This window comes from Loxodonta africana, chromosome 13 (assembly GCF_030014295.1).
Source record: "Loxodonta africana isolate mLoxAfr1 chromosome 13, mLoxAfr1.hap2, whole genome shotgun sequence".
NCBI lineage: Eukaryota > Metazoa > Chordata > Mammalia > Proboscidea > Elephantidae > Loxodonta > Loxodonta africana.
Genome location: NC_087354.1, coordinates 29,448,915 through 29,473,375, shown reverse-complemented (window position 1 = coordinate 29,473,375; position 24,461 = coordinate 29,448,915). Strand labels below are relative to the sequence as shown.

General features: G+C 43.5%; 1 protein-coding gene across 4 annotated transcripts in view; it reads right to left on the bottom strand.

Moving 5' to 3' along the window:
- Positions 1 to 24,461, bottom strand: part of ABHD2 (abhydrolase domain containing 2, acylglycerol lipase) — a 126,874-nt gene that overhangs the window by 84,384 nt on the left and 18,029 nt on the right. For 2 of the 4 annotated variants that reach the window (XM_023553037.2, XM_023553038.2), the window contains exons 2-4: positions 8,606 to 8,705; positions 8,135 to 8,188; positions 4,006 to 4,206 (exon numbers count right to left, since the gene is read on the bottom strand). In XM_023553037.2, the coding sequence (XP_023408805.1) occupies positions 4,006 to 4,206; positions 8,135 to 8,136 (203 nt within the window). In that variant the 5' untranslated portion in view covers positions 8,137 to 8,188; positions 8,606 to 8,705. The remainder of the gene's footprint in view (positions 1 to 4,005; positions 4,207 to 8,134; positions 8,189 to 8,605; positions 8,706 to 24,461) is intronic. The other 2 variants (XM_003413894.4, XM_064267122.1) reach the window with 1 other exon arrangement.

Genomic DNA, 24,461 nt, shown 5'->3' with positions numbered 1-24,461 from the left:
GGGCTGCCCCAACTTAATTTTAAGACCAAAAAAACAACCCATCTTGTTCCAGAGACAGGTTAGAGACTTCCCAGGTGAACAAAACTGTCAGGGCTAAAGGTCCACCTGATTCTCTGGAGCCCCTCTGAACCACACTGATTGTGTAAGCTGGAAATGGTGTGGCTTGTCTTGCACACATGTAGCATTTGCCAAAATGGAAACATCTGTCACCTGTGCCTGTTTATGGAAAGCAAAAGACAGAAAGGCAGAATATGTAAGATCTGGAACTGCCAGGGCGTCTATTCTGCCTCTTTGAGTGTACGGCTCTTGGTTTGCGGTATATATACTTTAGCGATGGGGAAAAGACACAGACGTAGGCTCCCATAAAACAAGACTGGGTGAGAAAATGAACACAGCACAGAGTGTAAAAACGGGTAAAAGGTCCTGAGCTGTATACAAGATTTCCGCTTTTTACTGGATGCAAATTATAGGTCAATAAAGCACTCAAAAAAAAAAAAAAAAAAGCCCAAGTGAACAGTGCCAGCCTGTCCTAGAGCATGAGGGTAGGAATAGTCAGGAGAGGGCAGATATAGAAGACAACCCTTTTTCTTTAGATTCTTGCCCTTACCCTGTAGTCAGGGCCTCCTCCCCCAGGGTCTGTCCTCTAAGGCGACCTCACTTGTGCTTGCTGACAAAGCAATGGCACTAGAATCTGAGGATGTTAGTGAAAGGCGATGTAGGAGAGTTGCCCGTTTCATTTCACATAGAAGGAAACCAAGGACCAGAGGTTTAGAGGTAAGTGTGGAGGTAGAAAACCTAGGTGTGCATCCTAGTCCAAATTTCAATTCAAGGCTCTTTCTCTATACCAGAGCTGCCAAGGGCCACTGGGAAATCTGTATGGTTGCCAGACTTCTGTTCTAAAGCTGTCAAAAATCAAATGTTAAGAGGTATGTAGCAGCTAGGTCAACGGCCGTGGTAATCTAAGTATCAAAGCAGGTTACCAAACAATATATGTCATCCCAATTTTGTGGGGGGGAAAGAATCCCCAGAAGAAAAAGAAAAGAAACCACAAGGATGGTCACCACGACAGTAACAGTGCTTATCTCTAGGTAGGAGAATTATAGAAGATTTTTATGTGCTCTTCTTTATTTTTTTGTTTTTAATAAATGAATATGTATTCATTTTTTATTCATAAGAAATGGACATTTGTAACGTCATCTAGACTCTCTCACAACTCTGGACTGAACTTTAGTTTGCTTGTTTTACTAAAAGCAAACACTTCTTGCGAACAACAACAAAAAAAAGAATCACTAGGTAAATATTGATCTGCTGCTAAGTGAAGAAGAGATTTATATCATCCCATCTAGGCAAAGTGTTCTCCCAGGCATTAAAAGATTTCATTTATAGCATATCTTTGGGTAAACTATCTTAAAATAGCTCCTAAAACTGACTTAACAGTGAGGTGAGGGGAGTCCTACTCTCATAACGTGCTTCCCACGTTCACCTTTCAACAACGTTTTCCTACACCAGAACAGCAAAGGGACATGTTCTCATTCGCACGTAAGTCATAATAACAATAATTGGCTATTTTCAGATAGCGTTGCTGAATGACACCAACAGCTCTTTGTAAACTGGTTAACAGACCCTTCTAGCCTAGACTGGTGTTTGTGACGGCTGCAGACAGGCTTCCTCTGAGGAAAAAAATCTTCCAAGTCGCAGGAAAAGCACTTTTTACCCTTAACAGACTGTTTCCTGTCCTCAGATTCAAATACATAAGTGGCTGCTACAGAAATGTGACACAGAGAAAGAATATCAGGGACGACGGCTTCTGACAAAGAGTGAGTAAAATAAAAACGGTCACGTGGAAATCAGAAGACCACTTGGGGCCAGTCCTGCTAACTCACATGGTGGGCTGGCCCCTTAATTCTCTGTCTCACTTGTCTCACCTGCCCCCTGAGAAAATGCTAATCCCTGTCCACCTCCCCATGGGTAAGAAGGGAACTAACTTTGGAGTCATGGACTTGGGTTCAGTTTCTCTCTCTGTTAACTTCTAGTTTCCTCACCCTTAAAATGAGGAAAAATGAATCCAACCTCAAAGTTGTTAGAAGGATTAAATGGCAGAGTGTACATACACGGGGTTGCCATGAGTTGGGATGGAATCAACAGCAACTGGGTTTTATAGGAGAGGTACTCAACAAATTTAAAATGGAGTAACGTGGAAGAAATAGAGTAACGTGAAAACATTTTGGAGATAAGCTACATGAATGCAAGATACAGTTATTCCTAAAGTTAGAACCTAAATCAAAGATAAGATGTTAGTTAAAAGATGGAGGAGCGATGACTTAAGTTGGGGCTGAGTGTCTCTTTACCCATTGCCATCAAGTCAATTCTGACTCATAGTGACCCTACAGAACAGAGTAGGATTTCCCCACAGGGTTTCCAAGGAGCGCCTGGTGGATTCGAACTACCGACCTTTTGGTTAGCAGCCATGGCTCTTAACCACTATGCTACCAGGGTTTCCAGTGTCTCTTTAGGAGATGAAAAACATTTGAAAATGGATAGTGGTGATGATTGTACAACATGGTGGATGTGATTAATGTCAATGAATTGTACACTTAAAAACAGTTAAAATGGCAACTGTTTTGTTATATATATATTACCACAATAATAACAAGAAAAAAAGATGAAGGGAAAAAAAAGTGAATCCTTTTGCCCTTAAACCATTCGTCATATTCAAATCAGAGTGCTTGGGTGTTTGAAATTTAGCTGCTTAAGTAATGTTCTCACATGCTCTAAAAGGGCTGGTCTTATGGTCAAAGGGACAGGTTTTAAAAGTAAACAGTTTCTGGGAACTTGTCCCTTCGTAACTACCTTTAAACCACACCCAAGTCCTAAGCAAGCATCAGCTGAACCTTTATCCTAGCTTGACCTCGCTCCTAATTTAGGTTTCACCAGGAGGGAGCATGGATGGCACTTGGCCAATGACCAGGTGTTGCGGATTTGTCTGCTTTTAGGAGATGATCATTCTATCAGGGTCACCAACCCTCAACAGAGGGAGTAAGAGATTGTATTAGGATGAAGGGAAAAGCTTCTGTTACTATCCATTGAGCGTCAGAAACTTTGTTAGTCGCATGCTGAGGGAACACAGTTTGAACAAGATAGTTCTCCAGGCAGCTTCGGTCTTATGAGGCACACTAGGGAAGATGGCATGAGCTAGCTTTAAGGGGTACAAACAGAGAGAGACAATAATGATAAGAAAGAAGTGAGGAACTCAGACTGAGGAGATTATGGAGTGCTTCATGCCTGAGGTTTGGCCTGAGCCCTGAAGGAAGACCTAGTTACTCAGAAGGCATCAACAGGGAAAAAGTTAACAACGCATCTCTTGAGAACAGTCTGTATGAAGTGGAACATGGATTTCCCTTACTTTACAACTAAGGTTTCCTCTCTCAGGAACAGCGCTTACCCTACCACTTCCAAAATACATATTTGGGGCTTATACAGGGAAGCCTGGTTTCTTCAGAATGACAGCATTCTCTTGAGGTGGGTTCTCTTAGTACATTTTACTAAGTGGATTCCCTTAGTACAAAGTGGGTCCTCTGGTATATTTTTCAATAAAGCAGATGGCAAGTACTCAACTAATTAGTCTGTGCTTTTTTCTTATTCCTTATTTTGGGTAAGGATGGTTTCTCTGGCCTAGAATTGGCAACAGGACATTTGACAAAGGGCTAGAATACTCTCTGAGTTTTTTTTATCCACCTAAGAATGACTATTGCTTCTGTAAGTCCCTGTCATGAATGATGACACTACGCTGTGGAAAAAGGGACGTTTCTAAGCAACAAAGATCTGATTCTTTCTCCTACCCTCCAGGATTCAAACACCAGACTCCTATTGAAACTGTGGGTATTTTAACACCAATGGCGCCATTTTACATGGACGCCTTAAGGACACAACATGAGAGGGCTTTGAACATCACTCAAAGCCAAAAGATTAGCAGGTCAGCAGATGGAGGCCATGAGGTCTACTCACTCTTTGGTCAGAAGTGGACAGGACTTGAGCAGAAAGCGGGAGAGCGCCGAGTCCTGGAAGTAGAGTTCAGGTGGGGCTGTGGGGCTCTTCAGGTTCAAACACCGGACAATGACGTACAGCACGGCAGCCACCGCAGCCAGCTTCACTCCGTCAAACACGGCCGGGAGCTCAGGGGTCTCCAGCATGGCATTCATCTTGATCCTGGGAACAGAGGCACAGGTCTGGGCTCACAAGTACAGTGAGGAACGGGGAGCCTACCCATACTAAATAGGCATGCCACGCGACCCAGTGCCTGCAATGACATGTCATTGTCCAGATGCATCCACAGGGTCCACCAGGCAGGTCCCATCAGTGTCTGACAGCCACCAGTGGGCTGGCAATACCCGAAATCATAAACACACAGTTCTGGGCATGATAAACTGGGTAGGCTGTTGCTTTCTTTTTTCAATCTAATGAATGTTTCTAAGATAAGCAAATTGAAAAGTGCTGTGAATAGCATCCTACAGAGACAAGGAGAAAGAAGTCCAGGCAACTTTCAAATCTCTCTGTAGACTTGATCTGCCCTGGTACACCAGGTGTGTGCTAAGTGCTGTGTTTACAGCCTTGAACACAGACCTGAGATGGGACTGGTGTTGCCACCACATGTGGCTGTACTGCCTGTGAGGCCACACCCCTCTATTTTCTTAACAGGTTGTTATGGATTGAGTTGCATCCCCGGCAAATTATGTTGTAAACCCTTACCTCTGCCTGTGGTCATAATCCCATTTGGGAGTGGGTTGTCCTTGTTATATTAATGAGGCAGGATTAGTGTGCGGTGTGTCTTGAGTCAATCTCTTTTGAGATACAAAAGAGATTAAACAAGCAAGTAAGGAAGCAGAGATGGGGGAAGAGAGATGCCAAGTCACAAGGAGATTGCTCAGGAGCAGAAGCTCAGAAGAGACAAGAACCTTTTTCTAAAACCAACAAAGAGAAAAAGCCTTCTCCTAGAGCTGGCGCCCTGAATTTGGACTTCTTGCCTCCTAAAGTGTAAGGAAATCACTTTCTGTTGGTTAAAGCCACCTGGTTGTGGTATTTCTGTTATAGCAGCACCAGATAACTCAGACACAGGCTGAGATGAAACCACCTCTGCCTGACTTCTCAGCCATCTGCTCATAGCAGCAGACTCCAGGCCAGACTCCAGTGGTCCTAATTCCTGGGGTTCCAGGGAGTGAGAAATGGAGCTCCGCCAGGTTTCTCTGCCCTCCCACAGAGGACAATCGCCTATAGCCATTGGTCCGAAATGGGACCAAAATTAAAAACTGGAGAAGAAAAAATATATATGCGTATCTGGCTTTTCCCAAACTCTCTTAATATTCCATCTTTTGAGTATCTTTACCTTACACACATACATCACACACACACACACACACCACACACACACACATACATCACACACACACCTGCATCACACACACACATCACACACCACACACACATACATCACGCACACACATACATCATGCACACATGCATCATGCACACATGCATCATGCACACACATGCACCATGCACACACACATCACACACTCATACATCATGCACACACATCACACACACATCACACACATACATCACACATCTCACACACACATCACACACACATACATCACACATATCACACACATCACACACACATACATCACACATCACACACACCACACACATGCATCACACATCACACACATACACCACACACATCACACACACATGCATCACACACATGCACACATATATCACACACATATATATCACACACACATACATCACACACATCACACGCACACATACATCACACACACTTCACACAGACATCACACACCACACACATCACACACACATGCATCACACACACATACATCACATATTGCACACACATATCACACACACATCACACACACATCATACACACACATACATCACACACACATCACACGCATACATCACACGCACACATCACACACATACATCACACGCACACATCACACACACATGCATCACACACATCACACATACATCACACACATGCATCACACATCACACACACTTATATCACACACACATCACACACACATACACAACACACACATACATCACACACATCACACACACATGCATCACACACATGCACACATACATCACACACACATATATCACACACATCACACATCACACACATACATCACACACATACATCACACACACTTCACACAGACATCACACACCACACACATCACACACACATGCATCACACACACACATACATCACATATTGCACACACATATCACACACACACATCACACACACATACATCACACGCACACATCACACACATACATCACACGCACACATCACACACACATACATCACACACATGCATCACACATCACACACACTTATATCACACACACATCACACACACATACACAACACACACATACATCACACACATCACACACACATGCATCACACAATGCACACATACATCACACACACATACATCACACACATACGCCACACACACACATACATCACACACACACACATACATCACACACACACACATACATCGCACACACACATACATCACACACACACACAACTAAACATCAATAACAACAAAAGCCACAGCAACAAGAACCCCACATTTTCCTTGCTGCTGGGCAGAAAAACAGAACATCAGCTGCTACCTCAAGAATCAGGAAAAGCACAAACTAACAAAAAGAAGAAACTGGTAACCGTCACAGTAGCTGTGGCAACAGCTTCCCCTGGAATAGTTTCAAGTAGCCTCTGTTAAAAAGGATCATCATGGGAACTCTGGGGTCAATGGTGGAGAGAGAAGAGGCAGGAGAGAACGATCTCTAACACAACATGTTTGGGCATAACCAAGTGAACCCTCCAAGCCCTACAAGCAAGGCCAGAGGGGACTCAGAAACTTTTTCTAAAGTCAAGGTGACTTTGGCAAATACAAGCCCCAACAAAGCAGACCATCTCTGGCAGGGAGTTCCCCACTCAGTGAGGGAAGGAAATCAACAATCATGGCTCCTTAATCAGCTTTCCACCATGGAGACAAAAACAAAATATTTAAAAATTTATCTGACCCAATTTTCTATCCAGCCAGTTGGCCTAATGCCTTTAGAGTCTCTGTTCTACCTCCTACTTCAGTGAGTAGTGCCTGGGGTCTTAAAAGCTTGTGAGCAGCCACCCAAGATACAACAACTGGACTCTATCTGCCTGGAGCAACAGGGGAAGAAGGAGACCCTGGAATCAGGGACGGAAATGGACTGCATCTAACTGCCTCCATGAAATACTGTCTCCTTTGCCATCAGACCAGAAAAAATGGATGGTACCTGGCTACCATTACTGAACGTTTTGATCGAGGATCTAATAAATGGCTCTTGATCAAAAGGAGGAAAAATGTAGAACAGAACTTCAAATTCTCATGGAAACCAGACTTACTGGATCTACTGAGACTAGGTAAACCCCCAAATCTACTGCCTGGAAACAATTTTTAAACATTAAACCAATGCTATGCTATGAAGTAATTTTTAAACTAAACAGTTTTGCTCAATTAATAAAGAATATTTGCCTTGAGCACTGCATGCACTCTTTTAAAGAATTATCCAAATGAGATCAAATTGACAAGAGTAACTAACTCTAAAGCACAGATGAGAACTTCAGGGGTCAGAGAGTCTAAGTTAATGTGTTGAAACAATATGGGTAGAGACAGTGAGAACGGTGACACAATGTGAAGTATGTAACCTTTGTCACGGAACTGCTCATGTAAAAACTGTTGAATGGGTGTATGTTTCGTTGTGTATATTTTCACCAAAAATTTATTTGACCCAATTTTGAATCAAGGCTGAACCTCGGGATACACTCTCAGCTGTTTCATCCTTGCACTTTTATAAGCTGACATTCTCCTTAAAACTTAATTTCTGATGTATCACGTCACTCCCGGGGCGATGTCTCCTGAAGGCTATCTATAAATCCGTAAAATGAGGACTCTTGACTTGGGGTCTATGGATCCCCTATGAAATCTGGGGATCAGAAATACTCTGAAATCAAATGCAAAACTGTTCGCATACTTACATTTTCTGGGGAGAGGGTTCACAGCTTTAATCAGATTCTCAAAGAGATCTGTACCTAAAAGACACACAGCACTGTACTAAAAGGCACTCCAGGGCTGAACCTGTGGCTCTCGCTCCTCACCGGTCACAGCCCTGCTGCCTATGCCAGTCAAACCAATTTTGCACAAATATCCACAACGATGCAGCTTGGTAATACAGATTTTCTAAAAATCCAGCAGAAATTCCAGTTTCTCTGACTATGATGCTGATAACCTGGAACTGAAATAGAAGTTCTTCCTTGTCCCCTTTGTTGGAAAGAGAACTGGGCAATGCAGCAGGTGGCCTGACCAGTTTCCTTGTTGGTCTGGAATAGACTTATTAAACAAAAATAAATACACCAACAAGTCCTTCCCTTCCCACATCTCCTCACTACTCACTGACATGAGGGGAGGCAGACAGAAAAAGCAAAACTAAGAGTCTTAGCAATACATACCTATTTCACTTGTTGCTCTCTACTGTGAGTATTAATTATCCTCGAGGAGTTGTTCGGCTGGGCTGGTCAGGTCTGATCTCTTATTCCAATAACCTAAAACCTGAAACAGATGATGATGTTTTAAAGAGTAAGAAAGAAGCAATTTAAACTAAAGCTAAGCACAGTCTTAGTTTCTGTTTATGCATAGTCTTTAGGGAAAAAGACAATTTCTTTCAATTAACACAAAGCCCATACTCTTGGACAAATGACCATTTTAACAAAGCTGTGAGGTTTGTAAATCCCAGAATGATAGGCTTTCTCCGGTCTCCAGGACAAGATATCTGCTGTGTGCATAACTCTGGCTAAAGCAAACTCATACCATGTTTACTCTTTACCTCATAACACAGCCCTCAGAAATGCTAACGGGGCAGATATCATCCCTATGCGACCTATGAAATAGCTTAGCGAGGCTTTAAGCCAAACTGGAACAGTCAGTTGATTCATGCCTTCTCTTCCCAACATATAGCAGTGACAGAAAAAACAGACTCCAGAAAATTTAAACGGCACAGCTGAGCTCAAAAACAAGGTATCAGATACGGAACAGAATCGAGGGCTGTGTCATGGCCTGCAGGGTTTGGGTCCAGATAGGGGGCTGGATGTTGGCTGCAGAAGGGCACCAGGAGCTAAATACACACACTCTGTATGTGCCAAGCACTGTTCTTCATACTTTATACATACTAGCTCAGCTAATTCTTATCACAACCATATGGAGCAGGTACTATGATTACCCTCTTCTTATCGATGAGGAAACTGGGGCATAGAAACCTTAAGTAACTTGCCCAAGGTCACACAGCTAATAGAGAAGGCACAATTGGAACCCTGGCAATCTGGCTCTGGAAACCCTGGTGGCGTAGTGGTTAAGTGCTACAGCTGCTAACCAAAGGGTCGGCAGTTTGAATCTGCCAGGCGCTCCTTGGAAACTCTATGGGGCAGTTCTACTCTGTCCTACAGGGTCGCTACGAGTCAGAATCGACTTGATGGCACTGGGCTTGGTTTGGTTTTGGTAATCTGGCTCTAGACCTTCCTCTTAACCACCACGTTATGCTACTCAAAAGCCGGAAAAGTAGAGAGAGAAAGGTAGGAGAGAAAGAAAATGGATGGTACAGTAAACACAAAGTACTCAAAATGAGACACTCGAGCCTTATCTAAAGTCACACAGCTAGAAAACTGTAGAACTGGGATCCAAGCTCAATTTTCTCCACACCAAAAAATAATTTAAGAAGAAAATGAAAATCAACGGCCCTTCAGAGTAGTCTTTTTCAACTTCAAATTTTTATTATCTCTTCATATTCTGGACAAATTAACTATGGAGCACCAGGCTTTGCTGAGGTGGGGACTGACAAACAAAGTCTCGAGCCACAACCGCAAGCCATTTGACCTTTCCAGGGCTTCACTGTCAACTGAAAAACACGGGGTAGACCAGATCAAAGATTCTGAACTGGCAGCCCATGGGTTGGTGTTACTTTTGGACAGCACCCTGGTGGTGCAGTGGTTAAGTGCTTGGCTGCTAACCGAAACGTCGGCGGTAAGAACCCACCAGCCACTTCGTCAAGATTACAGCCCTGGAAACCCTATGGGGCAGTTCTACTCTGTCCTATAGGCTGTCAATGAGTTGGAATCTTCGATGGCAAGAAGTTTGGGGTTTTTTTTGTTGTTTATTTTGTTTTAATTGAATTAATTAGTTGCCAAGTTATATACTCTGGATTTCAGATAAAAATCTAGATTTCTGGATTCCCTTGGAGAAAAAAAAAAATCTGAATATCTAGCAACACTGGGCCAGCAGTCCCACATGGCAACAATGAATGCAGGTAAGTGGTGGCTACCCCCTTTAGACAGGGCAGGCTCTCTCCAGGACGCTACAGTCCCCACCACTCTCTATTATAGTTCCCAACACTGACCCTGGCCCACTTTAATCATTTATGGTGCCTGAAGGGTCCCTGTAGGCATCGGATATATGCAACCCTTGGAGAAACTTGTCTAAGGTAGGGCCGTTCTAGCTCTGGGTAAGTCTGTAATGACTGAATATTAAAAAATACACACTATCAGTACGTATATAAATGGTACATTCACTGAAAAATTACAGAAAGGCAGAGTGGCAAAGCCAATACAATAACAAAATGTTGTTAGGTGCCACTGAATCGATTCCTACTCATAACGACCATATGTACATCAACATGAAACACTGCCTGGTCCTGCGCCATCCTTACAATCATTGCTATGTTTGAGCTCATCTTTGCAGCCACTGTGTTAATCCATCTCATTGAGGGTCTTTCTCTCTTTCACTGACCCTCTACTTTACGAAGCATGATGTCCTTCTCCAGGGACTGGTCCCTCCTGATAACATGTCCAAAGTACGTGAGACGAAGTCTCACCATTCTCACTTCTAAGAAGCATTCTGACTGTACTTCTTCCAAGACAGATTTTTTTTTTTCTCCTGGCGGTCCACGGTTTATTCAGTATTCTTTGCCAACATCATAATTCAAAGGCATTAATTCTTCTTTGGTCTTCCTTATTCACTGTCCAGCTTTCACATGCATATGAGGTGACTGAAAATATCATGGCTTGGGTCAGGCATACTTCAGGCCTCAAAGTGGCATCTTTGCTTTGAAACACTTTAAAGAGGTCTTTTGTAGCAGATTTGACCAATGCAATATGTTGTTTGACTTCTTGACTGCTGCTTCCATGGGTGCTGATTGTGGACTCAAGTAAAATGAAATCCTTGACAACTTCAATCTTTTATCCATTTATCATAATGTTGCTTATTGGTTCAGTTGTGAGGATTTTTGTTTTATGTTGAGGTGCTATCCATACTGAAGGCTGTGGTCTTTGATCTTCATTAGGAAGTGCTTCAAGTCCTCTTTGCTTTCAGCAAGCAACATTGTGTCATCGGCATGTCGCAGGTTGTTAATGAGTCTTCTTCCAATCCTGATGCCCCATTCTTCTTCGTACAGTCCCGCTTCTTGGATTATTTGCTCAGCATCTAATTGAAAAAGCATGGTAAAAGGATACAGCCCTGACACACACCTTTTCTGATTTTAAATCATGTGGTATCCCCTTGTTCTGTTCGAAAGACTGCCTCTTGGTCTACGTACAGGTTCCTCATGAGTACAATTAAGTGTTCTGGAATCCTCATTCTTTGCAATGTTATTCATAATTTGTTAGGATCCACACAGTCAAATGCATTTGCATAGTCAATAAAATGCAGGTTAGCGCAGCTTTCTAATATTCTCTGATTGGCCAAGATCTACCCGACAAGATGTAGATTTTATTTATTATGTTTAAGCTGATGTTTATCTACACCTTGACTCTTTCCATAGACTATTTAAAATGGCTTTAGCGCAAACACCCTCACTGAATATATATGCATAAAGATACAGAAATCAGACTGCTAATTTTTTCCCAATATTAAGTCTCTCCTTTTTTCTTAATAAAAGAAATGTGCCCAGGTGAAAAAACTACGTAGCCCAGCCTCCCTTGCAGCTAGGTAAGTCCATGTGACTAGCCTGTGGTCAGTTTTGGAGGGGTTAGTCTGATTTCTGAATGTTGTTAGATGCTGTCATGGATTGAACTGTGTCCCCCAAAACTATGTATCAACTTAGTTAGGCTATGATTCTCAGTACTGTGCGGTTTCCTCCATTTTGTGATTGTAATTTTATGTTAAGGAGGGTTAGGGTGGGATTGTAACACCCTTACTAAGGTCACAGCCTTGATCCAACGTCAAGGGAGTTTCCCTGGAGTGTGGCCTGCACCACCTTTTATCTTACAAGAGATAAAAGGAAAGGAAGCAAGCCAAGAGTGGGGACCTCATATCACCAAGAAAGCAGTGCCAGGAGCAGAGCGTGTTCTCTGGACACAGGGTTCCTGCACCAAGAAGCTCCTAGTCCAGGGGAAGATTGAAGACAAGCACCTTCCTCTAGAACCGTCAGAGAAAGCCTTCCACTGGAGCTGACGCCCTGAATTTCGACTTCCAGCCTACTAGACTGTGGGAGAATAAATTTCTCTTTGTTAAAGCCATCCCTTTGTGGTATTTGTGTTATAGCAGCACTAGATGACTACAACAGAATTTGGTACAGAGAGAGTGGGGTACTGCTCTAACAGATACCTAAAATGTGGAAGCGGTTTTGAAACTGTGAATGGATAGAAGATTCAGACGGAACTGAGGAGAACTGTTAATACTGCAGAAGGCACAGATGGTGAGAAATGGCAGCAGAGGACCAGTAGCAGCAGCAAACCAGCAGCAGAAGAACAAAAGAGACCAGCTCCAGACAGTGCTGGAGCTGACCCATGGAGCAAGACAGCTGAGTGTCTATGCACAGGAGGCTTCCTAGCGGAGTAGGGTACCTCCAGGCACTTATCAGTAGAGCTACAGAGCTTTGGAACACTTGCCCCAGCAGGGCCGATGCAGGCGTGAGGCCTGAGGGCTGAGAGGCCAAGTAAACAGGAAGCAGAAGCTGAAGAGACAAGAAACATAGGAAGCCGAGCTGCCTCAGTCTCAAAAGGTATAGCATCGACCTCTGGGGTCTCAAAGGGTAGAGCCATGGCCTCTGGTGTTTCTAAGGGTGGAGATGCCACTCAGATGGACTAGGAGAAGGGTGCGCCTAAAACCAAGGGAGCAGAGTTACCTTCCCAGTAGGCCTGGAAGGTGGAGCCAAAGCCCACGGCTGAAGGGCCTCCACTCAGAATCCGGAACGTGTGGCAATATTTAGAGTCTGGAGGGAAGGACCACTGTGTAAATTGTCTCAGAGAACAGAGGATTATTTTCAAGACTTGAGGGCTGACGTAATGTGTTCTGCTGACTTGCTTGGTGCCTGTTATCCCTTCTTTCCCTGCAATTTCTCCCATTTGTAATGGAAATGTCTAGCTTGTACCTGTTCCACCATTGTACTTTGGAAGCAGATAACTTGTATTCTAGATTTCACAGAGCAAGAGGAAGTTTTGGATTTTGGACTTGGAGTTGATTTAAGGCTTTTGCTATGATATGATGGGGTGAATGTATCTTACGTGTAGCAAGGACATGAATTCTTGGGGGCCAAAGTGTGGAATGTCATGGATTGAATTGTGTCCCCCCAAAATTTGTGTCAACTTGGTTAGGCCATGATTTCCAGTATTGTGTGGTTGTCTTCCATTTTGTGATTGTAATTTTATATTAAAGAGGATTAGGGTGGGATTGTAACACCCTTACTAAGGTCACATCCTTGATCCAATGTAAAGGGAGTTTCCCTGAAGTGTGGCCTGCACCACCTTTTATCTTACAAGAGATAAAAGGAAAGGGAAGCAAGCAGAGAGTGGTGACCTCATACCACCAAGGAAGCAGGACAAGGACCAGAGTGCATCCTTTGGACCTGGGGTTCCTGCGAGGAGAAGCTCCTAGTCCAAGAGAAGATTGATGACAAGGACCTTCCTCCTGCGCCAACAGAGAAAGCCTTCCCCTGGAGCTGACACCCTGAATTTGGACTTCCAGCCTACTGGACTGTGAGAAAATAAATTTCTCTTTGTTAAAGCCATCCACTTGTGGTATTTCTGTTATAGCAGCACTAGATGACTAAGACAGATGCTGTTGAGTTGGTTCTGACTCATAGCAACACAATGTACAACAGAACAAAATACTGCCTGGTCTTGTGCCATCCTTACAATCACTATTTTGAGCCCATTGTTGAAGCCACTGTGTCATTCCATCTCACTGAGGCTTTCCTTAAAATACAGGGAGTTAGCCCTTCTTCTGACCTTTTCCCTTCCCAACTCCAACAGTCATCTTGGGCCATGAAGTGACCTTGAGGTTCCTCTAGAAGCCATATTAAGAAAACAAGAGAGTAGAAAGACAGAAGTCTGGGTCCCTGATGATTTAATGGAGTCACCATATCAGACCTAGACTGCCTACCTCAGGATTTCTTCTACATGAGAAAATAAACCCTGTGTGTTTAATTCACTGCTATTTGTAGACTCTTTTAATCTAAAATTTCTAACGATACAAATAAACACTATATACCTAAATCTTTATGGAGAGTCCCCACATGGTGCAAATGATTAACACATTTGGCTGCTAACTAAAAGGTGGTTCAAGTCTACCCAGAGGCGCCTTGGAAGAAAGGCCTGTGAACTGCTTCCAAAAATTCAGTCACTGAAAACCCTATGGAGCATAGCTCTAGTCTGACACACATGCAGTTCCTATGAGTTGGAATCGACTCTACAGCAAGTGGATTTTTTCCCCTAAATCTTTATGGATGCTTCAATTGTTAGGTTATGAGTACTGACAATTTTTTTTCTGTTTTCCAAAATTCATAATGATCATTTCGTATTTTCTGTCATTATAACAAAAGCTTTAAAACAGCCAACTAACAAGATTTAAGATTAAAAAAAAAAAAACAAAAAAACTCTGATGAGAAATAGGAAAATACATATGCCAGCATATACAACAAATATGTATGTGGTTAACCTTACAATGTATCTGAGCTTTCTGACCGTCAGGTTCAAGGGGAAATCCAGTCAAGACCTACAGTTCTCCAAAATGGAAAGAGAGCTACCATTTATTGTGCTCTTACCCCCAGAAAGCATGTCAAATGTTCAAGAAAACAGAGCTTTCTTGGCACAGAATTAAAAAAAAATCTGTAGGACTTTACATAAGGGGACTTTGAGTGATGTGACAGACAGTGTCCTCCTACAACTTTTTTTTTTTATAGCAAATGCAGTAGAGAATTAATTTCCTAAACCCTCAAAAAATATCAAAGGGTTAAAACTAAATTCAGTGAAGGCAATCCTACGAGAAGTTTATAGTTCTTGTGGTCCAAATATGCAGCTTTGATCCAAGGTTTGAAGCTGAAGTGTGGAGTACCAGGGCAGTTCTATTACATGCCTCCAGGGCCACCTCCTTTGAACTTGAATGCACTTAAGTACTTGACAGGAAACCCTGGTGGAGTGGTGGTTAAGTGCTACAGCTGCTAACCTAAAGGTCGTGCTCCTTGGAAGCTCTATGAGGCAGTTCTCCTATGTCCTATAGGGTCACTATGAGTTGGAATCAACTCAACGGCAATGGGTTTGGTTTTTTCGTTTTTAAGTACTTGACAACCTACTGGGTGCCTAGTACTATGCTATGCATTGTCTAGAACCACAGTTCAGTAGATTTCTCTTTTTAACTGGGGAGAAAAGTTTATGTTAAGGCTATATACACTTTAAGGGGCCCTGGTGGCCCAGTGGTTAAAGTGCTCTGCTGCTAACCAAAAGGTCGGTGGTTCAAACCCACTAGCCACTCCGGGGGCGAAAGGTGTGGCAGCCTGCTGCTATAAAGATTTACAGCCTTGGAAACCCTGTAGGGCAGTTCTACTCTGTCCCATAGGGTTGCTATGAGTCGGAATGGACTCAACTGCAGTGGGTCTGGTTTTGGTTATACTTTAGAAACTTGTAGATAAGACTAATTAGTCCAGAAAAAAATTAAGCAGGGTGAGGAGTGAGCTTCTTGGCTGAAGTAGACACATGAGACTATATGGGCAACTCCTGTCTGGAGGTGAGATGAGAAGGAAGGAGGGGACAGGAGCTGGTTGAATGGACACAGAGAATACAGGGAGCAGAAGAGGAATGTGCTGTCCCATTAAGGGCAGAGCAGCTAGGAGTACATAGAAAGGTGTGTATAACTTTTTGTATGAGAGACGGACTTGATTTGTAAACTTTCACGTAAAGCACAATAAAAAAAAAAAAAAAGATAACCAGAGGAGGTGTTATGGAGCAGCTAGATCCAGAACTAGCCCTTAATATAAAGTACAGGATTTCAAAAAAGTACACGTCTCTGTGCATGTGTGCACAGTGTATACATTTAGGTATTAAATTAGGAATTGCCAACTGATGGTTTTAGAACAAAACTTTTCACATTCATTTTTTGTTCTATTTTTCCCCTAAATTTTATTTATTTTGTTGTTGAGAATATACACAGCAAAACATACACCAATTCAACAGTTTCTACATGTGTCATTTAGTGACCCTGATTACATTCTTCGAGTGCTGCAACCATTTTCACCCTCCTTTTCTGAGTTGTTCCTCCTTCATTAACATAAACTCACTGCCCCCTAAGGTTCCTATCTAATCTTTCGAGTTGCTGTTGTCAATTTGATTCCATATAGTTCTTAAAAGAGCATAATGCTCAAGGCAAATCTCCCCTAGTTAAGCTAAACTATTGCTCGGTTTTAAGATGACTTCAGGGGATATTTTTGGTTTAAGGTTTCAGGGCATTAGTTTCAGGGGTTCATCCAGCCTCCATGGCTCCAGGGAGCCTAGAGTCCATGAGAATTTCAAATTCTGTTCTGCATTCTTACCCTTTTGATCAGGATTCTTCTATGGAATCTTTGATCAAAATGTTCAGTAATGGTAGCTGGGCACCATCCAGTTCTTCCAGTCTCATAGTGAAGGAGGCAGCTTTTCATGGAATCAATTAGCCACACATTCCATATCCTCCTCCTCCTCCTGACTCTCCTTCCCTTTTTCTACAAGTTCCCTGGGTGGCACGAGCAGTTTGTACTCGACTGTTAACCTAAAGGTTGTAAGTTCAAAACCACCCAGTGGTGCCGCAGAAGAAAGACCTAGATTACAGTGAAGAAAACCACAGAGAGCAAAGAGTTCTGCTCTGTAACACATGGAGTTGCCATGAGTTAGAATCAACTCGATGGCAATGGCCTGGTATTTTTTTTTTTTACTCCCTTTTCTAGACAGATAAAATCCAGTTAAAATGAACACCAGGCAGCCTACACAGGGAAAAGAAGTCACACAGAATGGCCGGAGGGCTGGGTATGTCAAAGAAGGAAAGGAAGCTCTCCCCCGACCCCCCATCTCCATCTCCATGATGGGCTGGGTTTACTGTGTGCCTGTATCAATCCTTCCTCAGCCCACCAGCCCCACACCTTCCCCTGCCCTGATCACAGTCATCTTCTGAATGGGATTTAGATACTATAAGTGATATTCAGAATTCCATTTGTAGTTTCTACATTAACAAAGAAACCTAGGGTGCTGCCAAGTACCTGGCATCTGGTCACTAAATGCAACTTTCAGTATCGCCCTGGGTTTTTACAACAAGCTTGAAAGGGATTTCCAGGAGTGGTGAGGGCCTGGGCTCCACCTTCCACGCTTCCCTCTGCTCTCCTATTGCTACGAGCGTTATTTCAAGATGGAGACACAGATCTCATGAGAGACAAGGCCACTGAGCTGGGAAGATGCACCAGTTTGGGGGTTCTGAGATCTGGTCCTAGAGTCCTGACTGGTGACCTTGAGCACTTAACCTTTCTGGGCTCTAAAGACCTCATCTGTAAAAGGAGAGGATTAGATTAGATTTAGATGATACTCAAAGGTCTCCTTCAGCTCAAAATTTCTGAGATTCTAGGGATAGAATTGCAGTCCTTGGCTAAAGAACATGGGAAAAAATATCTCTGCGCTCTGTGCAACAGAAGACGGCCACTGTTTCCCAGGCTAATTGGCAGACCATCAGACAATAAAAACCACAGTCACTACCAACCTCAGGGCCATTGTTCTTTCCAACACGTGGAATTTTTCTCTTCAAATAAAGAAAACAGCTATATATTTTCAGCTGTACCATTTATACTAATAAGTCTATCACATTCATCCTACCTACATGGGCTAGCAATGATTTCAGCCTTGGAATATTAATGTTCACTGACACTACAAAACTGTTTTGAGTACTTACACTGAAAGAAGAAAGGAAAAATACATAAGTAGCTCAAACACAGAAAACCCATTCTCAGGATATTTAGCACCTTGGGAGATTAGGCCCCAAGGAGAGATCCCTGACTTCCAATTTGTCCAAAGGAGCTCTCATGACTCATTAGCTTCACACCCTTGTCCTATAGAGCCTGAAGAGACCCTTTGTCACATCCTTTTGAAGGTTCCTGTTCTCCAGACAAGTTCCAACTGATTCAGACCCTAACCAGCTAACTGACATGAATACCTACAGGCTGCTTGTTCACAAATTGTATTCTGTGTAGAAATATTTGTTAGCTTGGATTCTTGGCCTCTGTGGTTCAGCTATCAGAATTACCCTTTCCTCTTCTGTTGGTTATTAGCAAAGTGAGGGGATCCAGAGACAGAGATATCTGAGGGGCAGGATGGGGTATCTCTTGCCATCCAAAAACCAAACCCAGTGCCATCGAGTCAATTCCGACTCATAGCAACCCTATAGGACAGAGTAGAACTGCCCCATAGAGTCTCCAAGGAGTGCCTGGCGGACTCGAACTGCCGATCCTTTGGCTAGCACCCATAGCACTTAACCACTACACCACCAGTGTTTCCATCCAAAAAGATTCAAAATTATGTGGGTCTCGAGGCAAATACTTCTCATGGAAAACCAAACCAAACCCCTATGGATATATCTCTTCCAATTCCAACCTGGTTGAAGACGTGGATTTTGTTAGAATTTGCTGTTGGGTTAAAAATGCAAGACCTACAGACAGACAGCCCAGTGTCAAATGCTGGCTCTATCAGTTATACTGTTTATCCTTGGGATAAAGCTCTCTGGGCCTTATCTGTAAACTGAACTAGTTAATACCAGACCAGAGACCAGACCAGCTGCTGTGGAGTCAATTCCGACTCACGGTGACTCCGTTTGTGTCAGAGTAGAACTGTGCTTCATAGAGTTTTTAATGGCTGATTTTTCAGAAGTAGTTTGCCAGGCCTTTCTTATGAGGTGCCTCTGGGTGAACTCAAACCTCAAATCTTTCAGTTAGCAGATGAACGCATTAACCATTTACAATACCTAGGGACTGCAGTTAATATATCCAAAAAAACCCAAACCCATTGCCATCTAGTCAATTCCGACTCATAGTGACCCTACAGGACAGAGTAGAACTGCCCCAAAGGGTTTCCAAGGAGTGGCTGGTGGATTTGAACTGCCAACCTTTTGGTTAGCAGCCGTAGCTCTTAACCACTACGCCACCAGGGTTCCGTAAGAGTGTTTAAAACAATGCCTGAAAGACGTTACTAATGTCACTGAACAATTTGTAATGAAATTGTCAAGTGGGAACCTAATTTGCTGTGTAAACTTTCACCAAAAACATAATAAAATATTAGATAAATAAATGAATAAAACAATGCCTCGCATAGAATAATTGCCCCCAAATTGTAGCTGTTACCACCACCACTACCAAACTCTCCTCCGTTTTGCCTCAATAAGCTATCTAATCTGACAGACAGAAATTACCACAAAAGATACTCTTTCCTGACTGACACACTGGCCTTATCAACAACGAAATAACTAGCTTATTGACAGTTTGGGCCTCCTCCAATAAGTTTAAAATTAACCCCAGCACATACTCTTCTTGATTTTTCTAAAGTGGAACCATGTTAGACTTAATATATCACTGGATAGTATGTGGTGCAGTGGGTAAGAGCTCGGTTGCTAACCAAGAAGTTGGCAGTTCAAATCCACCAGCCACTCCTTGGGAACTCTATGGGGCAGTTCTCCTCTGTCCTACAGGATCACTATGAGTTGGAATCGACTCAAAGGCAAAGGGTTTGGTTTGGGTTTAGTATGAGCTCATCATCAAGTTCCGTGAACAGTTCCAAGATGTGTTGTTCCTGTTTCTGTTCTGAAAAGGGGTCCCTTCGTCCTGAGACACACACACACACACTTTCTCTCTCCTGCCAATGTTCCCTCCCACAAAAAGACTGGCCCCTCATCTGCATGTCTTCCCTGTATAGAAAAAAAAAAAAAACATGGCTGTAAATCCATTCCGGCCTCACCCAGCTCTCCATGCAAACCTCTTCAATGCCGGAAAATAAAGCCGTACGCCAGTACAGTATGCCTCTGGCAGGCTTTGTTCCTCAAAACTGCCCTGTGAGTAGTGTCAGAAGGATGAGCTGATGGCCACGGCTGAATGCTGACGAAGCCATGGCCTTTTTCCACCCACATCATCCCTGTCTTTCAGCCTTTTGGGTGGCAGCTTAGATAAAGGTGGTAAACCACAAACGTAGGCAACACGTTATCTTAGGGAGAAGGCAGAGAGGAAAAGGCCCAAATCCTCCCCACCCCCAAACTTTAACTGTCATTTAACTCAAGAAGTCAGAATTGTCACAAAAAAAAACATTCTAAGGAGGTGAGAGCGAAGCACAAAAAGACTGCCTGGAGAAAGCCCAACCACCCCTTCTGAGATTTTTCTTTGCACTCTTGGAGTCATTCGTAGCCATGGGGATGGGAGAGTGGAGAGACACTGCCAGAAGGTTTTGGGGTATGTCTGGTCTACTGAGAACTGCATATCCCTGAGTAAAAAAACAAACAAAAAATTTTGTTGCTGTCAAAATAGATTCTGACTAAGTGGTAACTTTGGTGAAGGGTAAGACAGTACACACTATTAGGGAAGTCAGCACAACTTAACCAGGGCAAAGTCATAGAAGCTTCATAGACACATCCAAATGCCCTGAGGGACCGAACTACTGGGTTGAGGGCTAGGAACCATGGTCTTGGGGGATATCTAGCTCAACTAGCATAACATACCCTACAAAGAAAATGTTCTACATTCAACTTAAAAGCCTGTGAGCGGCCATCTAAGATTCATCTACTGGTCCCATCCTGGCTGGAGCAAAGAAGAATGAAGAAAATCAAAGACACAAGGGAAATATTAATACAAAGGACTAATGGACCACAACTACTACAACCTCTACCACACCGAGTCCAGAACAACTAGATGGTACCCAGTTACCACCACCAACTGCTTTGGCAGGGATCACAATAGAGGGCCTCGGGAAGAGTGGGAGAAAAATGTAGAACAAAATTCAAAATCACACACACACAAAAGGCCAGGCTTATTGGTCTGACAGAGACTGGAGAAACCCGCAGAGTATGGCACCTGGACACCTTTTTAACTCAGTACTGAAGTCACTCCTGTGGCTCACCCTTCAGCCAAAGATCAGACAGGTCTATAGGGCCAACGGCAACACACATGAGGAATGTGCTTCGTAGTTCAATCATGTATATGAAACTAAAGGGTACACCAGCCCAAAAGTTAAGACAAGAAGGCAGGAAGGGACAGGAAAACTGGTTGAATGGAAACAGGGAACCCAGGGTGGAGAAGGGAAGCGTGGTGACGCATCGTGGGGGTGGTGACGCATCGTGGGGGTGGCAACCAATGTTACAAAACAACCTGTGTATTAATTGTGGAACGAGAAACTAATTTGCTCTGTAAACTTTCACCTGAAACCAAAAAACCCATTTTCACTGAGTCGATTTCAACTCCTGGTGGCCCTATAGGGCAGAGTAGAACTGCCCCATAGGGTTTCCAAGGAGTGGTTGATGGATTTGAACTGCCAACCTTTTGGTTAGCAGCCATAGCACTGCACCACCAGGGCTCCGAATTTCACCTAAAGCACACACAAAAAAATTGATTCTGACTTGTGGTAACTTCATGTTGTACAGAACAGAACTGCTCCATAGGGTTTTCTTGACTGTAATCTTTACAGAAGCAGATCACTAAGGCCTTTCTTCCACAGTGCTGCTCGATGGGTTTGAGAACCACCAATCTTTCCATCAGTAGTCAAGTGCAAACCATTTATGTCCCCCAGAACCATTTATGTCCCCCAGGGGGAGCTCACCACACACACCAACACACCCCCCCACACACACCCCCACCCCCCCACACACCCACACACCCACACCCACACCCACACACCTCCGCCCCACCCAACTACTTGGGCCTTTTCGGGCCCTGTCTCACTTCTCCATGAGGTGTTAAGTCTCAGGGTAGGCACCTCTGCCAGTAGCTCACAGAGCCATCTGTCAGCTCGTCTGTGTTGTTCCAGGCCCGTGGTTACTTCTCCTAAGAAGAGTTCTGTTGGATGCAGTCTTTGGTTTACTCAAACACACCAAGCTTTAAAATTTCCCCTCCCACCCCCTCCACATCATGCCAGTAGTTATGGGAGGGCCCTGGTAACAACAGGTGCCGAGAGACAGTTATTTTTGAGCATTAAGCACTGAGTAATAAACCAGCTGCCATCGAGTCAACTTTCACTCATGGTGATCCCATGTGTGTCTGAGAAAAACTGCACTCCTTAGGGTTTTCGGTGGCTGATGTTTCAAAACTAGATTGCCAGGTCTTTCTTCCAAGGCACCTCTAGGTGGGCTCGAACTTCTAACCTTTCATTTAGCAACCAAGCATGTTAACTATTTGCACCACCCAGGGACTCCATGCACTGAGTACCTAGGTCCTTTCCTTCAGCAAATCAAACCAGGTAGCTGCCCTAGGAGGTTGGGATTGGGCTAACTGCACTGGGTCAGGAAGGCTGACACTGGGAAGTGGCTGGTGGGAGAGAGACTGAATGGAACAAGGAAGGAGAAAGCCTCTCAATGACATGGCCCAACATCTTTGACAAATTAGGTCCTACAAGGTGAAGGAATTGTCCTAAATCACACACAGTCTGGTAAAAGAGAAGAGGAATTAAATTAAAGAAGATAATTAATTACGATTATATTAATGTTGCATTTCAAATAAAGACCTTGAAATTGCCTTTTTTGTGGAAACTCACTCATGCGGTGACAGTTTTGTCTCATCATATTTTTCCCCAAAGTCGTAAGGTCACATACTTAAGCTACTGAAATTTCCGAAAATGTCCTAGCAGTCCTAGTCAGGGGAAAGTTACCCGTTGCATGAAAAGGTGAACCTCGTAATTAAATGTGAGTAATGGCTGCTAACCCACGAGCTTTCACAAAAGAAAGTAACTAAACTAAAAATATCTGAAGACTGAGTCACCAGTTACACACGTGCATTTAATCGAGCATTTTGACATGTCCTTACCAAAAGACCGAGAGGAAGCTGGCCTCTCCCGTTAGCAAATAACCCTGCTGAAGGAACAGTGCTTTCTACTAGAGAAGGAGCATGCAAAGCACTTAGGAAAATCACAAGCAAAATTATCTTCCCTACCACCGAAGAGCCATTCAATCCACACCCAGGAACAAACAAAAAATCGTAAGCTTGGTGTTTTCTCTATGGAGATTCTAGAATTTTCTAAGAGGACAGGCACGTCAATGAAGGAAGCTGAGAGCTTGAAACAGTGTATTTGAAAACTTATACTGGAATTAAGTATTGTATTATAAAAAGCAAAATCTCAGTTTACGAGAACCCAACAAACCCAAGCTCCTGGTTTAGTGGAACTTTTGAGAAGGGTGCAACTGAAAATAAGTGCATCTCCAGATATACTGCACGAGAAATGTCTGGGGCATGTCCTGAGACCCGCATGGATCCCACCCACTCTTCTATGTCTGCAAACTAGCTTCCAGAAGGAAAAAACGGGGATGAGGAGAGCAAGACCCAGCGTGTAGCATAGCCTTTGACTGAAGAACCACTGACCCCACTGAACTTACTACGGCAGAGAAGAAACTTGCACCCAGAGCTGCAACAGAAAAGGACGCTTAATCAGAAAATAAAAATAATTGGGGCTCCCCATTCCTGAACATTCTGGTTTCCCAAGTCCCCCAGTGCCAGATCAAATCACCCAAACCAAACCAAACCCATTGTCGTCCAATCGATTCCGACTCGTAGCGACCCAACCGGACACAGTAGAATTGCCCCATAGGGTTTCCAAGGAGTGGCTGGTGGATTCGAACTGCTGACCTTTTGGTTAGAAGCCGAGCTCTTAATCACTTCACCACCAGGGCTCAGTGCTTGGCTAATATGCACACTTCTATGCCTATATAATGGAAGCACTAACACAGGAGGCCCATTACAACTGACTCTCCTACATTTCACCAAGGCAGGCATCGAGAAGATCTTTAAGAAGACCTGACCAATAGACCAGGCCCTCATCCCTGCCCCAAGGGAGGAGAATTACTCTGAGGAGT